Source organism: Theropithecus gelada, chromosome 2 (genome assembly GCF_003255815.1).
Source record: "Theropithecus gelada isolate Dixy chromosome 2, Tgel_1.0, whole genome shotgun sequence".
NCBI lineage: Eukaryota > Metazoa > Chordata > Mammalia > Primates > Cercopithecidae > Theropithecus > Theropithecus gelada.
In genome coordinates, this window is record NC_037669.1 from 90549141 (window position 1) to 90563349 (window position 14209).

The window sequence follows — 14209 nt, forward strand, 5'->3', positions numbered from 1 at the left end:
AGATGTGCACCAAGGAGCATCTGCTCATTGACACCTTCCCCTGGGCCTCTGGGGCCAAAGATGCCTCTACTCCCACCCCAGAAGAAGCCCCTCCCTGTGGGGGCCCCTCAGGCTAGGCAGAGACCCCTGTCCCACCCTGGAACAGCCCCTGTTCCCATACCTGGCTACCCAGTCCCCCCTGGTGCTGGTAGAGGGAGAATCTCTCTTTGGCAGACTCTTCAGCGGTGGGGCTGAGGGGCTTAGGGTCAGACAAGGACCGCTGCAGGGTCTTCATGGGGCGAGGCAGCGTCTGCTGGCGGAAAGCGCTGTCAGCCGTGAAGTGCTTCTGGGGACTCACATGAGCCTTGTTCAGCCTCTCACTGGAAGCAAAGGAGGTGTCCAGGAGCCGGTGAGGGGACAGGGGTGAGACTGGTGAGTAGAGGACCTGAGGGGACTTGGGAGGCTGGCGGCTCACAAGCTGTGAGAGAGACTCCGGAGGCAGGTGGGCCTGGTACCCAATCTCCAGGGGATCTGGCTTCTTTTTTTCAAATCTGCCCAGAGGCCCTGGGGTGACGATCTGGATGCCAGGCAGGTAGGGGCTGATGGCAGTTGGCCCTACAAGCTGCGGCCCGGCTACACCCTGGGCCTGCCCATCTGGCTCCGTCTGGCAGGCCAGGCTCTCCCCGCGCCCAGTCTTCTCTGGCGCCGATATGTACCTGACGATCTCCACCTTGGGATCGGTGGCAGCTGTGATGTGGATGGCTGGAGAGACCCTGGGCAGCTGGTCAGGCTCCGTCTGCACAGAGCAGTCACTGATGGTCTGGATGCCCACGCTGCTCATGGCCCTCACAGTGGCAGCAGCACTGGATGACGAGGCAGTGGCATCGTGCTTGCTGTCAGAGCCTGAGTCTGAGTGGCGGGGAAGACGAGACCTGCGGCGGCGCACTGGCTGCTCCCACTCAGCACTGTCCTCGTCGTCCGTCTGCACGCTGCAGTCAGCACTCCGCCGTGCCCGGCGTCGCCGACTCAAGAGGTAGCGGCCCTCCCCATCCTCATCGTCTGTCTGCACGCTGCTGTCGGCAATCCTCCTGACCATACAGGGCTCAGCCGCAGACTCTGGCTCACAGGCATCCCGCAGACGTGGCATGGAGTGCCGCTTCTTGATGCCACCACGGCTGGCCTCCCACTGCTCCTCTGTTTGCAGTGACATGTCTGAGGCAGAGCTGGGGAGACCCCGGTGCAACACAGGCTCACGAGGTTGGCCAGGTCCTTCAGGCCCTGCCATGGCAATGAAGGCTGCATGGGTAAGAGGGGGCCAATACTGGCCATTCTGGGCCAGCTCAGCAGCCGCTAGGGGAGGTCCTCGGCCAGGTGCCTCACAGGCTGCAGGAAAGGGAGCCTTCTGCCGCTGCTTCTGCTCCTCTAGCTGCTGCTGCAGCTGCTGCTGCAGCTGCTGGATCTGCTCCAGCTGCAGACGCTGCTGTGCTAGCTGTTCCCGCTGCAGTGCAAATTGAGCCTGGCGTTCCTCTTGCTGCTGCTGCAGCACATGGTGCTTGATGGTCTGCAGTTCCTGCAACTCCCGCTGCACCAGCAGCTGCTCCTCCTCACGGTGTCTCTGCAGCTCCACACGTTCCCGCTCTAGCTCCTCTTGCAGCCGAAGTTGTCGCAGCTTCTCCAACTCCACCCGCTCCCGCTCTAGCTGGAGCAGCTGCTCCTGTTGCTTCCGCTGCCTCTCCTCCTGTGATGCTTCCTCTTTCTCGAGCCCTGACCGGCTGAGGGCCCCACTGCCACCCCCAGGAGCAGCATCTACTGGTGGCTTCTGGCCAGCTAGTGGGGCAGGAGCTGGGACTCCTGCAGCCTCCTTGATGGCAGCAGGGGTGGTTGTGGGAAGAGGCTCTTCTCGTACAGCCCCTACTGGTATCTCTGGCCTTGGAGGGCCCCCAGTCCCGGAGGCCTTGGCAGCAGCAGGTTTCCCCAGATAGACAGGCCCTTCTGCAGGTGGAACACTGGAAGCAATGGGAAATCTACTTGGTGCAGGATATCGGTACAGCCCTGTGGGTCCAAGAGGTACCCGGGGGGCAATCATGGGCACACGTGTCAGACTGGTGAGTGGCACGGCTGTGATTCCACCAGATGCATAAGGCCTGTACATGCCACCACGCACCATGGGCCGCAGGACTGAGGCAGGCTGGGTGGTGATGGGCAGTGTTGCAGCAATTGGGGTATTGATAGTCGAGTAGATCATGCCATCAGCTGCACGTACAGTGGCTGTGGACGGCAGCAGCTGTCTGACTGCTGTTCCCTGGCCTGCTGCAGGCCCATACTGGGCAAAGTTCCCAGGACTTGGGTGGCCCTCTGGAAAGGTGGGGTTACCAAGGAGTCCAGGTCTGAGGGGAGCCAGACTCTGCGGAGCACTGAGCCCGGGCCCGTGCTGAGGCTGGTACTGCACAAGGTCAGGGCCACCACCACCAATGCCATGCCGCCCACCATACTGGTCCATGGAGTTGAGGGCAGCGCACATGCGACTGATTTCACGGGCTGTGGTGGCACTGTACTGGGCCAGGCTGGCCTCCTGGAAGCCAACTGCCTCTCCCCGTGGGCCGTACCTGTGGTCTGAATAGATGTTTGACACTGAGCTATAGCGCCGCATGGGAAGTGGGTGAGCCAAAAGGTCTGTAGGATGACGCAGGTCCGTGACTGAGCCATACTGCAAGCCCTGCCCTAGGTAGCGTCCATCCGCAAAGCCCAGACTGTAGGAGTGCTTCAGCGAGCTGAGATCCATAGCTGACTCTCGTCCAGGACCCTGGAAGAGCTGCCCGATCCTCTGGGCATGGTAGTTGAGGCCAGCCTCAGCCAAATTGGTGTCAGACATGGAGGAGTACAGCCTACCAGGCAGGCCTTGTGGGTAGGGCCTCTGCTCCTCATGGGGCCCAGGCCCCACAGCCCCCTGTGCCCGGTAGGTGGGGGGCTCTGGAGGCTCAGGGTCCCGGGGACCATAGAAGGGGCCACTGCTTTGGCCAGGTGGGGCAGCATCTGCCATGCTCTTCTCAGGCACACTGGGGGCTGGGTGGAAGGTGCCAGTGCAGCTGCTGCCAAAGGGGAGCTTGTAGACCATGTCACAACATGCCAGCTGGCTCTCAGGCCTCATCCCGGTAAGGTCCAGGGCACCCGCAGGCTCCTCTGGGAGCAGTGTGGTCACAGTGCCTGCTGTGCCCTCTCCCATCTGTACCACCACTGTGTGTGGCTTCCTGGCACCTGGCAGAGCATGTGACCGCAACTCTGCAGGGGTAGCCCGGTGGGGCTCGGCACCCAGCTCTGGCACTGGGCCTGGCTTGAGGCCAATGCTCTGGGCGGTGCCCATCTGAGTGATCAAAACGTCCCTTCTGGCCAGAGGTGCTACTTGGTTGGGCAGATTATATCTGGCAAACTTGGCCTCCCTGGGTCTCCCCCGGGGCCCACTTCGGTATGGGGCTGTCTGGACAGCCTGCTCTACTTGTTTGACCTGGGCCAGGCACACAGGGCTACCCCCACCCTGGCCAAAATCAAGGCGGCTCTGGTAGGGGTCTCCATAGACCACAGGCTGCTTTTGTTGAGCCATGAGCACAGACGAGGCCATGGTGATGCTCACTGTGGTGGCAGTGGCAAGGAAGGTATGGGTCTGCTCCTGGGCATTGAGGTTGATAACCAAGGGCTGCACGGCAGTCGACTGCCGTCCTGGGATTGGATCCAGGGCAAGACCATACTTCCTCGCTTCCACAGCAAGAGAGGTGAGGTCCATGCCCTGGTCAGTGAGGATGATGGGAGTGGGCTTGACAGCCGTGCGGAGGTCTACCACTGCAGTGCCAGGGGGCCTGGGGCCTGGCTCAACCCTAGATGTCCCAGGGACAGAGGAGATCCGGCACAGGGAGATGTTCTCAGCAGGGAGGGCACCCCAGCCATATAGTGCCAGGGGCCCGTCCGCACCAGCACTGGGTGCCCGTGGAAAGCCAGGTGGCCCAGGTGGCTCTGGGGGCAGCTGAGACACACTCGGAGGTGTTGTCTGGCTGTAGCCATGGGTGGTGGGCTGGATTTCAGTAGGTGAGCAGAGCGGGGAGGTGGAGGCACTGGCATGTACCATTCTGGTCTGGCTGGAGGCGTCTGATGCCAGTGTGATGACCATAAAGGGAGCCTCCTGAGAGGACTCCTGCCACACCAGGCGAGGCGTGCTGGGTCGATGTGGTGTTTGTGTGCCCTGGGCTACCATAGGTGATGGAGTGGGGGCACCAGGGCTCCGTGGCATGTCTGAGGCAGGGGCTGGACTTGGCGTCTGTGTAGAGAACTCTGCTGTGGCCCTTGGGCCCAGCTTGCCAGGGGAGAATGTGGGACTCTCTGAGGGGGAAGATGGGGAGAGAGGTGGGCTGGAGCTTGCAACATAGGAATATGCCCGGGAAGGCTGAGGAGTGCCACCCTCACCATCACTCGCACTCAGGGGCTTCTCTCTAGCAGCCTGTCCAGCTGCAGCAAGGCCAATGGGGGCCTGGGGTAGATCCTCAGTTTGGGACCCATAGTTTGCAGTGGTTGGGCTGTGTCCATAGCTGTGGGCTGTGGAAGATGGTGAAGGACTGCGCTCGGAGCCTGCTGGGGAGGCTGGAGTCATATATCCTCGTGGCAGCCCAGCTGGACAAGGAGCCACAGCTGTGGTGGCTGGGGTCCCAGGGCCCTGGGAAAAGGGCATGCCTACCTCCTTGGAGGTTAAGCTGGGGGAGGCAGGAGAGCTGTGCAGCTTGAGGGGGTCCTGAGTCTCCTTTGCAAAATGCTGAGTGACACGGACATCGGGAATAACTCGGCCCCCGCTGCTGTCTGAGGAGGTGGGGGTAGAGAAGGACACAGGGGCCGTGAGCTGGGTGGGACTGGTACCAGGGGTAAGGGGGCCGCCATTTTGCTTCATTGGGTCCATGTATGCACTCTCAGCATTTAGAAACTGCTTCTCCTTCTTTTTGTCCTCAGCAAAAGCCAGGTCTCGTGAGGAGGCCTGCCGCATGCGGACTATGCTCTGTGATGTCTGAAGGATTTCTTCATACACGGCTGCTCCCAGGCTGGCTGGTGTGCCCTCTGCGGCAGGCTGAGCAGCCCGGCCATAGTCACGGTCTGCAGTGTCTTGATATTCGAAGGAGCCCAGGCCCCTGGGGCCTGTGGGCTGAGAGGGGCCACCATGGGGTCCCCGGGCCCCTGCCGCCTGGCCTTGCTGCCTCTGAAGCAGCTCAGCTTTGCGCATCATCTCCTCATAAGCCTCCTCGGCGCTCTTGAGGGGCCGTCCGGAACTGGGAGTGGTGGAGCTGCCAGAGGGTGTCTCGGTTGGTGAGTAGAGGGACATGAAGGTGGGCAGGTTGTACTCACTGCCTGACTTGTAAAGCCGGCTAGGGCCACCATCCAAGGCCTCAGCCTCAGAGTCAAGGGAGGGCGAGGGTGAGTACTCGGAGCAGGAGGAGCGGTGCAGCTCCTCCATCTCGGCCGCCTGCCTCAGCTCCTCCGTGGGGGAGGCGTCCTCAATGGGTGACAAGTTACTGGGTGGTGTCTTGGAGCGCTCTCGCCTCCGCTGGGCCCGCAGTTCTTCCTTGTCCCGCCGGGTCTTGCGGGCCGTGCTGCGGATGCGCTGCTGCTCCACCTCCCGCATCTTCTCTTGCTCACGCAGTAGCTCCTCTTCCTCCCGCAGCTCCTCCTCCTCCGAAGAGTCCTCAATGGTAGGTAGCAGGGGCCCATGGGAGCGGTGCCGGGCCTTGCGCTGCTGCTTCGCTTCTTCTAGACGCTGCCTGCGGCTGGGGCTGCTGTCACTGTCCTCCTCTAGGGAGGACAGAGAGGTGGGAGAGGTGCCTGAGGTGTAGCTGGGTGTGGAGGCAGGCAGTGTAGAGGAGTGCTCACCACGGGAACGGTCCTCAGGGGAGCCCGTCAGGCTCTCCATCTCCAGCTCGGGCTCCCGGTCCAGACTGGGGTCTGGGCCTTGGCCCAGGTCCAGCTCATGACTATAACTGCCCGTGCTGTTGAGCTCAATGGTCTTGAAGCGACGGAGCCCACCCTGCAGGGCCCCACTGCCATCGGTAGCTTCTGCTAGGCCTCCCTCAGGGAGCAGCTCCTCATAGCCTGTGGTGGCATTGTGGGGCAGGCGCCTCTTGGGCAGTGCTGCTGGTTCTTGGCTAGGCTCAGGCCTGGGTCTGGGGCCACCCTTCTGGGTGCCATGTTTGGCCAGGCCACGCCCGGAGGTGGCAGTGTCATCCTCCTCCAGGTTGTCTTCCTCGGCGCTCATCTCCAGAATCTGCCGTCGCATGAACTCCTCATCAGTCAGTTCTGCTGCCCGGGCTGGGGGCTGGGGTGGAAGAGGTGACAGGCCACCCTCACTGCTGTCCTCCACATAGTCGTGCCTCAGTTGGCTGCCAAAGTCGTCTGAGGACTCAGCAGTGTCCTGCTTCTCTCTCCGGCGCCTCCACTCAACAGAGTCTTCGTCTTCCTCCAGGATATCCTCCAGCTCCTCATCAGAGTCAAAGGCCTCAGGCGTGATGGACAAAGAGTGGGGCCGCTGCTTCTGCTCCTCGCCAGTACTGCTGGAGAGTGGCTTGCTCCGCTCACCACTGGGAGCCAGGCCCTGGGCCTGCAGCAAAGGCCGCATGCTGCTCCCCACCTTGTGGATCTCGGAGGGGCTGGGTGGATGTGGCCCTGTCACCCCTGCACTGTCCAGCTGTTCCACCTCCTGCTGCACGACTCCTGTGATCTCACTCTGGGAGCTAGAGATGCCGTCGGAGGAATAGCCTGTGTCACTGAGGCTCTGTGGGCTCCGAGACATGTCCTGAGAGTAAGGCTTGCCCACCAGGTCCTGCAGCAGGGTGAAAAGCAGACACTGACTCCCCATGGCAAAGCCTGTGGTGGGAACCCAACCCTCCCTGTCAATCCCAGGACCCTGGGGAAGAGTCTGTCCATTTCCCAAGGGTTTAGGGCCCGCCACCCACCCTATCTCCTTCTGGCCTTGAATAATCTGAAGGATCCATGGCAGGCCCAAACCAGCCCTTGGTCTTCAAAGAGAAACTTTACTAGATCAAAGGGTATCAAAACCCAGCAAAGCATCTAACAAGGTGCCGGACACAGCACCAGTGTAAAACTCACAGTCTCCAAGCTTGCCAGAACCTCATCTAGACTTTCCTCCTATTGTGTCCCTTCCCTCCCGTGTGGCCCCAAGGCACCTGTCCTGAGCCTACAGTCTCAGCCACCCAGGGAGGTAAGCCTTTCCATAGACTGTCCTATCTGAAAGCTAGGGTCTCTGGGAAGTGAATGGGACTGACCTCCGCCTCCCCACCCTTGGGGGCTTCTGGAACAGCCTTGACGACAGGGGTGGCAGGTTCAGCCCTCCTCACCCCACTCTTTACTTTAGGAGTCCCAGGGGTTGGGGTAGTCTCTGGAGGTGGCTTCGGCATGGGCTCAGCTTTAGTGGGGACTCCGGTCTTCTTTTCCTGGGCACTGCTTGGGGTCTTGCTGGGTTCAGAAGCCCTGAGGGGCTTGGCCTGGGGGCTGGCCTTGGTGGATAGAGGGCTGGCCTTGGCAGGCAGGGGGCCTGATGGCTGGCCCAGCCCCTGTGACCCTTTCTGCTTCAGAGGGGATGCTCCAGATGCACGGCGAGGGGCCCCCACAGGGGGCTGCTGTGAGGTGGGTGGCAGCACAGGGGTCGGCTCTCCCAGGCTGCCCTCCAGTAGCCGCTTGGTTTGGCAGTTCAGACACAGCCACTCTGTTTTCTGCAAGGAAATGGGAGACGGGGTTGATGAAAATTAAAAAGACACTGAAGTCTTCAAATAATATTTCCATAACTATTTCTGTAACCTTAGGGAGGAGAGAACTTTCAAAGCATGACACCAAAGACATAAGGAAAAAAAGACAGATCGATTTACTACCCCCAAATAACCAACTCCCCTATCCTTAAGATGAACATACACAAAGTCAAAATGTAAGTAACAACCCCAAAGAAGAGTACTTTCCTTCACCCACAGAGAACTTTTCACCCAGCCAGAAAAGGGGAAGATCTGTGGGGAATGGGAGGGTCTAGCCCTAAGCACAGGTGGAAGCTGAGGTCTCAATCTGAGGGAGCAAACAGCTCCTAGCGGGCAGTTGAGAACTCTTGCAGAACAGGAGTGGCATCCAAGCATGGAGCACTTCCTGGAGGCACTACGCTTCCCCTGCCTCCCAGCTCTCAGGTCTGACTCCATCCTTCTCCACACTCTTCCCCAGGTAAGGGCTATGCTAGACAGGGTGCAGACTCCTGGGGCCAGGGGAGGCTATCTGGGAGTAGCCCTGCTTGGTGGAGGACAGAGGGGCTGTGCAGTCCTCCCTGCTCAAATCCCCAGCCCAAGTCACCTTGTCTAAGGCCAGCAGAGACCCTTAGGTAGAGGCTTCTTCCTGCCCCCAGGGCACTGGACTGTTCCTCTGATGGGGACTATGTGTGGTGGTCCTTGTGTCAGGGGCCCTGCTCCTTCCAGAGCTGGACTGGGATCAAATTCTCAACCATCAGTCCACCACTCTCAGGATCCTCTACTGTTTCAGGCCCAGGGTTAGGAGCTGAAGACAGCCATGACTCAGCAGACAGACAGGCACTGGCATGCAGCCTTTCTGGAGCCCACAACCCCAAACAGGTCATTTACAAGTATGACACAGGTATTAATGGTGAAGCTCCCAGAATACAAGAAGCAAAGTCCAAGTCTCCCAGCCCCAGCTGCCTTGTACAGGTGTAGGGTTTGGGCATCTCTGTGGCCTAAATGGGTGATTCCTGAAGCAGGTCTGAGGCTGACAGGGGCATGTCTCCCAGTAGCCTCCTCCAGAGTCAGGGTTCCTCCTTCGCAGGATTTGAAGTCCTTCCCTGGCCCACATGCGATGGGAAATGAGAGTTACAGGGGGAGCCCAGAGCAGGGTCCCACAGACACCTGTGCCTGTTCTTACTCTGAGGCACAGAGCCTTATTACTCCCTCCGTCCTGCAGGGAGCTCACTCATGCCAGGTGCCTGGACATATAGGCTCCCACCAGCAACTCTGTCACTGAGATGGACCGTAAGAATCACAAGGTCACAAAGCCAGAGAACTGGAAAAGGAGGTGACCCTTGGCCCTTGCCACCCCCAGGAGGGCTAACAACTTCAGTACCCTCACCTCACATGCTGCCTCTTGCAGCCTTGGAAGTCTGGTACCCCTAGGGTGCCTGCCTCAGCCTGGCATCCTAGGGCCACCATGGCAGATAACATGTCAATGATTCTGCCCTGGTTTGCTGTCCACAGAGAGCTACACTCCACTTCTCTTCTCTAGGCTTCAGCAGAGGACAGGCTGGGCAGGTGGTAGGGCCTTGGTGTGTGCTGAGGGACAGGCCTGCTCCGCAGGCTGGTTACTCAGGGTCGAGACTGCTTCTTTCCCACTGGAGCTTCTGCTCTTCCCCAAGGCCCAACCCTATGCACAAGACCCAGGCAGAGGAATGGGGCAGTGGCCCAGCTGTGGAGGGGAACCCTTTAGATGCCCTACATACATATATTCACTCTGTTCTCTGCACAGCCCAGCCCTAACACCACTTTTGACTCCCTTGAACCTTATCTGACGCTCAATGTGTCTCCACAAAAAACCCCACGAGGCAGTAAGTGCTGGCCACTGGCCAGGACCTGGGCTCACTTGGCCTGGCAGGGTGTACCCCCAGAGGTGCCTGGGGAGAATTCTGGATAGGTTGAGACCAAGCCCCAGAAGAACAAGACATAGGAGAGCACACAGCCTGATCCAGGAACCCTAGCTCACACGCCCCCAGCATCACCTGTGTACACAATGGAAATTCCCCCATGTCAGAAAGGACTGTGAGGTGGCAAAATGACCCCGGAGAGATGGCAGGGCTATAGGCAAAGACCAAGAGAGAGAGCTCTGGAAATAAGCAAACAGCCCCTTCCCCAGCCCTATGGTCAGCATGATGGGTTTAGGATCTAGGCTCAGTGGGCTGGACCAAGGCAATGCTGCCCTAACTCCACCTTGGAGCCCTGTGCACACCCATCCCATGTTAGGCCTCTTAAAGTTTGGTTATCTGCCCTGGCCTACCTTGGTGGCCTGGCAAACCCCTAACTCCATCTCTGGCCTGGAAACCCCACACAGAAGCAACAGTCTAAATGAAACAAGTCACCTTGGAAGGGTGGTCTGGATGGAGGAGGCAGACCTAATGCTAAGTGCTCTGACCAAATGCTGGAGAGGCCTGCTTGCCTGAGCCCAGAGGCCCAGCCCTCAGCAGAGATGTTACCTGTGGTCACATGCTCCCTGGGGCTTTGCTCCTTCATACACTTATTCACGGAGACAGCCAGGTTGCAGGTTGCCTGGCAGGCCCTCTTGCTCCTGGCTCTGCTGTAGTAGGCAGTGGGGAAGGGAGAGCAGGCAGGAAGAGGCGTGTAAAGTAAGGGCTAAAAATAAACATTGACCTGGCTGCTGGAGGCCCTTCACAAGCCCCCTGGGAGTGGGGAAGAAGGGTACAGGGCACTGGGGCTGGTAGTAGAGCCAGGGGAGACCTGGCCCAGGCCCAAGTCTTCTGGGGAATGAGAATCAGGTGGAAGGCAGGCCATGTAGAATCTCTGTGCCTGGGAGCGGGGACACAGTTGCTGGGGTTCCAATTTCTTTATTCATTCTATTCTCATTTTCTCCAACCCCAACATACCCCTACCTCCATCCCAATAGTTCATTCCCTTATTCTTCTGCTCGTTTCCATCCCCCAGTTTCAGTGTTCATTTCTCATTCAGCCATCCATTGATTGCACAGCCCTCTTGTACTCTGCCTCACTCAGCCCATGCCAGCCCCAGTCCTTGGGAAAGTGCTGCCTGCTTACCCCTTCACCTGGCCTCTTTGACAAAAGGGCAGGGGATGGATAATGGGGTGGCTCTGATGACTACTTCTGTCTCACTCCCTCTGTCCAGTTCCTTTCTGGGGCAGAAAGGTACAAATTCCCTAAGGACAATCATTACCTAACAGTGGGAGAGGCAGGTGTGTATGCCATCAGATGGCACTCAGTGGTTCAGGGCATCACTATTTAGGGTAAAGGAGGGGAAATGAGATGACTGAGTTAGTGGGGTACCCTCTAGGCACGTGAGAGCTGCTGCCTTCTGGGACCACTTGCTATTGTGCCTTGTGACTCGGGACAGATCCTGCACTGTCTGCTATCGTCTAAATAAACCTGCAGTCCACGTAATCTCTTCATGTGTGGAGCTGGCCTGCATGCCAGTATGGTTATGGTGACACCAATCCCAGTCAATGCCCTATGGCCAGCTGCCTGGCCCTAAACACCCTCAGCCCTGCTGCCAGACCAGGGGGCTGTGAATGAGAACTCTAGAGAAAAGGATGCCCAGGGGTCATCTTGGAGGACACTGGACCACAGGGATGGCCATCACTGGTGCTGCTATTCCTCTCCTGACTCTGCTACCCTGAGTCTCCCTGTCATTGGACATGCCTAAGCTCCTTCTTTCTCGGCCTCTTCCTCTCATAAAATAAACCGTCCCTGGTGTCCCCAGTGTGTATCCTTGTGGCTAGGCTGTACCCCCCACACTCCCCAGCACCAAATGTGTTCATTCCCTGTGGGGCATCCCTCATGATACCAAGAGCTTACACTGGGCACAGGGTCCATCCACAGCCAGATAGGGGCTCGTGGGGACGCTTCCTTTCTCACACAGAGACCCTCTTTTAGGATACTCCTGTTCCAATATCCTGGCTTAAGGGCCGACTGTGTCAGGCCTTGCATAAGTATCTGAGGTACAGCATCTCACCTGGTTCTCACAGAAACCTAAGAGGGAGTATTGTGGTCCCTATTCTACATGGGAGGCAACAGGGCCTCTGGCCTGATGCCCCTGCTGCAACCCCTGCCCCAGTGAGCAAGCCCAGCCCCACATATCACAAGTGCAAGGGACTTTGCCCAGGGAGGCCCGACTTCTCGAGGGCACAGCTGGAATTTTGGCAATGATGATACAATAAGAGACTGGTAATGTTACTGTAATAATTCCAATTCTACTAATTTCTTCACAAACTCTATTTTGAACTGAAAGTCAATCAAAAATTAAGCCAGAGGGTACTATTATCCTTCCAAAAGATAAATAGGTAAAAAAAAAATTGGAATCAACAACTCTTAATTTTATGAAATGGCTTACTAAATAGCACTATGGTTATTTTTTTCAGAGGAAAGTTCAAAAGGAAAAAGGATCCAATTTTACTCCCTCCTCTACTGTGTGCTCTGAACTCCCAATCTAGAAAGAAAGACTTTTACAGCTCAGAAATGTTCAGGAAAATTTCCAACCTATGGGGAAAATTCCCAACCCATTAGCCCAGATGGTTGACTCTGGCCTCAGGTGGAGTCCCAGGAGGTCTAACAGGGCTGTGGGGAGCTATGAGTGGGGCTCCACTGGTCTGTCCCTTCTTTGTGCACAGAGACACAGCACAGTCATTCTTGAGCCGGCAAGGTCCAGAGAGAGACAGCCATGGCAGACCCACCCTTAGGACCCGGAGAAGGACCTGCTGGCCTTACCACCACACTCCCAAGGCAGGGTAAGTGTCTCTGGCAAGTGCTGAGAAATAAGAAACCTCTAACCAAGAACACACAAAGTAGGTCACAGGGAAGCACAAAATTGCTCAGGATGCCAAGTGGCCATTGGTGACTGAGGTGAGATCCAAGACAGCCCACGGCCTGGTTAGGGGCCTCAATAAAGAAAAGCAATGCTGAGGGAATGGGGAACATATCAACACCAGCCCCTCGCTAGACCCAAGTCAGGTGAAGCTACACAGAGGTTTTGGTCATTGTGTGGGTAAGGCAGGATAAGGATGGAAGGACTAAGGCTGTGACCATGGGTGGGAGAGAGGCCAGATTCTTGTGACAGTGGGGAGACAGAGCTGGCAGGGTTTGGTCCATGGAGCAGGTGCAGAGGTTAAAGAGGAGGAGGCGAGGATGACCCCGAGCTGCTGGCTTGTGTCTCTGGTGGTGGATGGTGGTACAATCTCTATGGTGGGAACCATGGGAGGGGCATTAGGGCCGCCTATCCACACCTTCCCCAGAACAGCCGCAGGCCCTCTGGGGACAGCAGCATTGACAGGGAGAGCTATGAGAAAGGAGTTAGAGAGACTTCATCACCCCTGACTGCTGTCAGGAGCAGCCTGGGCTGGGGATGAGGTAGGACCAGGACTAGGACCAGGACATCCCCCAGCTTTGCTTTCAGGCCCATGGGACCCATCAGACCCTGTGGAGACGAGAGTAGTCCTGGCTAAGGAGGGGGCAGTGGGGCGGGACATGGAGACAGCAGGAAATTGAGAGGAGTGTGATGGGGGGAACACTGGCCATCAAGAGACAGAAGCTCCAGGGTCCAGGAAAGCCAGGACCAAGCAGCTAATGAGAGGCCTAGGTCAGAATCCAGACATTTCATCTAGTCAGTGTGTGGACGAAACTCTTCTGTTTGGGCAGAATCAGCACTTCCCATGGCCTGGCCCAGGGGCCGCCAAGAGGAGTTGTCAGGAACATTTATGCTCCTGGACAGAGACAGTTTTCCCCTCCCGTTCATGCTCATTCTGCTTAATAAGGAAATGTGGGCTGGAAGGTCTCTTGGGGACAGGAGTCCTCCAGGCCAGGCCAACTCAGAAGTCCACTGGGGCTCACAATAGCTCAGTGTCAGGGTGCCCCACCTGACCAGCAGTGAGCTTGTGCCTGGAGGTCTCTGGGCAGAGCAGCCAGCTAGGGTTCTCCTGGTCTTGTGGTGACACCCTGGTGCACCCCTTCCCCCGAGCCAGTGAGGCAAAACTGTCACCAGTGAGCCACCAGACCTAGAGCTTGGAGAGCTGGCTTCATGGCACCAAGAAGGCCACATGGGTGCCACATGAGGAAGTCAGTTGTCTTGCTCAGGGCTGCCCTTCCCTGCATATTGGAAAGTGTGGCCTTTGATGGCCAAAGTAGTCTTCCTAGTCACCCTGGGGTCTCATGGGGACTCCTGTGGAGTCCTGGTCCAAGGGAATTCAGAACAAGGTGCCACAGAGGCCATGGCAACACCATGCTCTCCTCTCTTGTCCCATCCTGGGCCAGTGGTGTTTTGCACTCCACACACCCCTGCGCCACCATCAGCTACAAATGGCTCAGCCCAAGAGACCAGAGGGCTCAGGTGGCTGCCCATGTGCAAGATGCAAGGCCTTGGCTCGAACATCTCCTAACGTGACACAGCTGGGAAACACATTCACCTATCAAGACTGA

General features: G+C 57.9%; 1 protein-coding gene across 1 annotated transcript in view; it reads right to left on the bottom strand.

Annotated features, from left to right (window-relative positions):
• Positions 1-14209, bottom strand: part of BSN (bassoon presynaptic cytomatrix protein) — a 48860-nt gene that overhangs the window by 13823 nt on the left and 20828 nt on the right. Inside the window, exons 4-5 of the mRNA XM_025377354.1 lie at positions 7287-7733; positions 161-6823 (exon numbers count right to left, since the gene is read on the bottom strand). Of these exons, the coding sequence (XP_025233139.1) occupies positions 161-6823; positions 7287-7733 (7110 nt within the window). The remainder of the gene's footprint in view (positions 1-160; positions 6824-7286; positions 7734-14209) is intronic.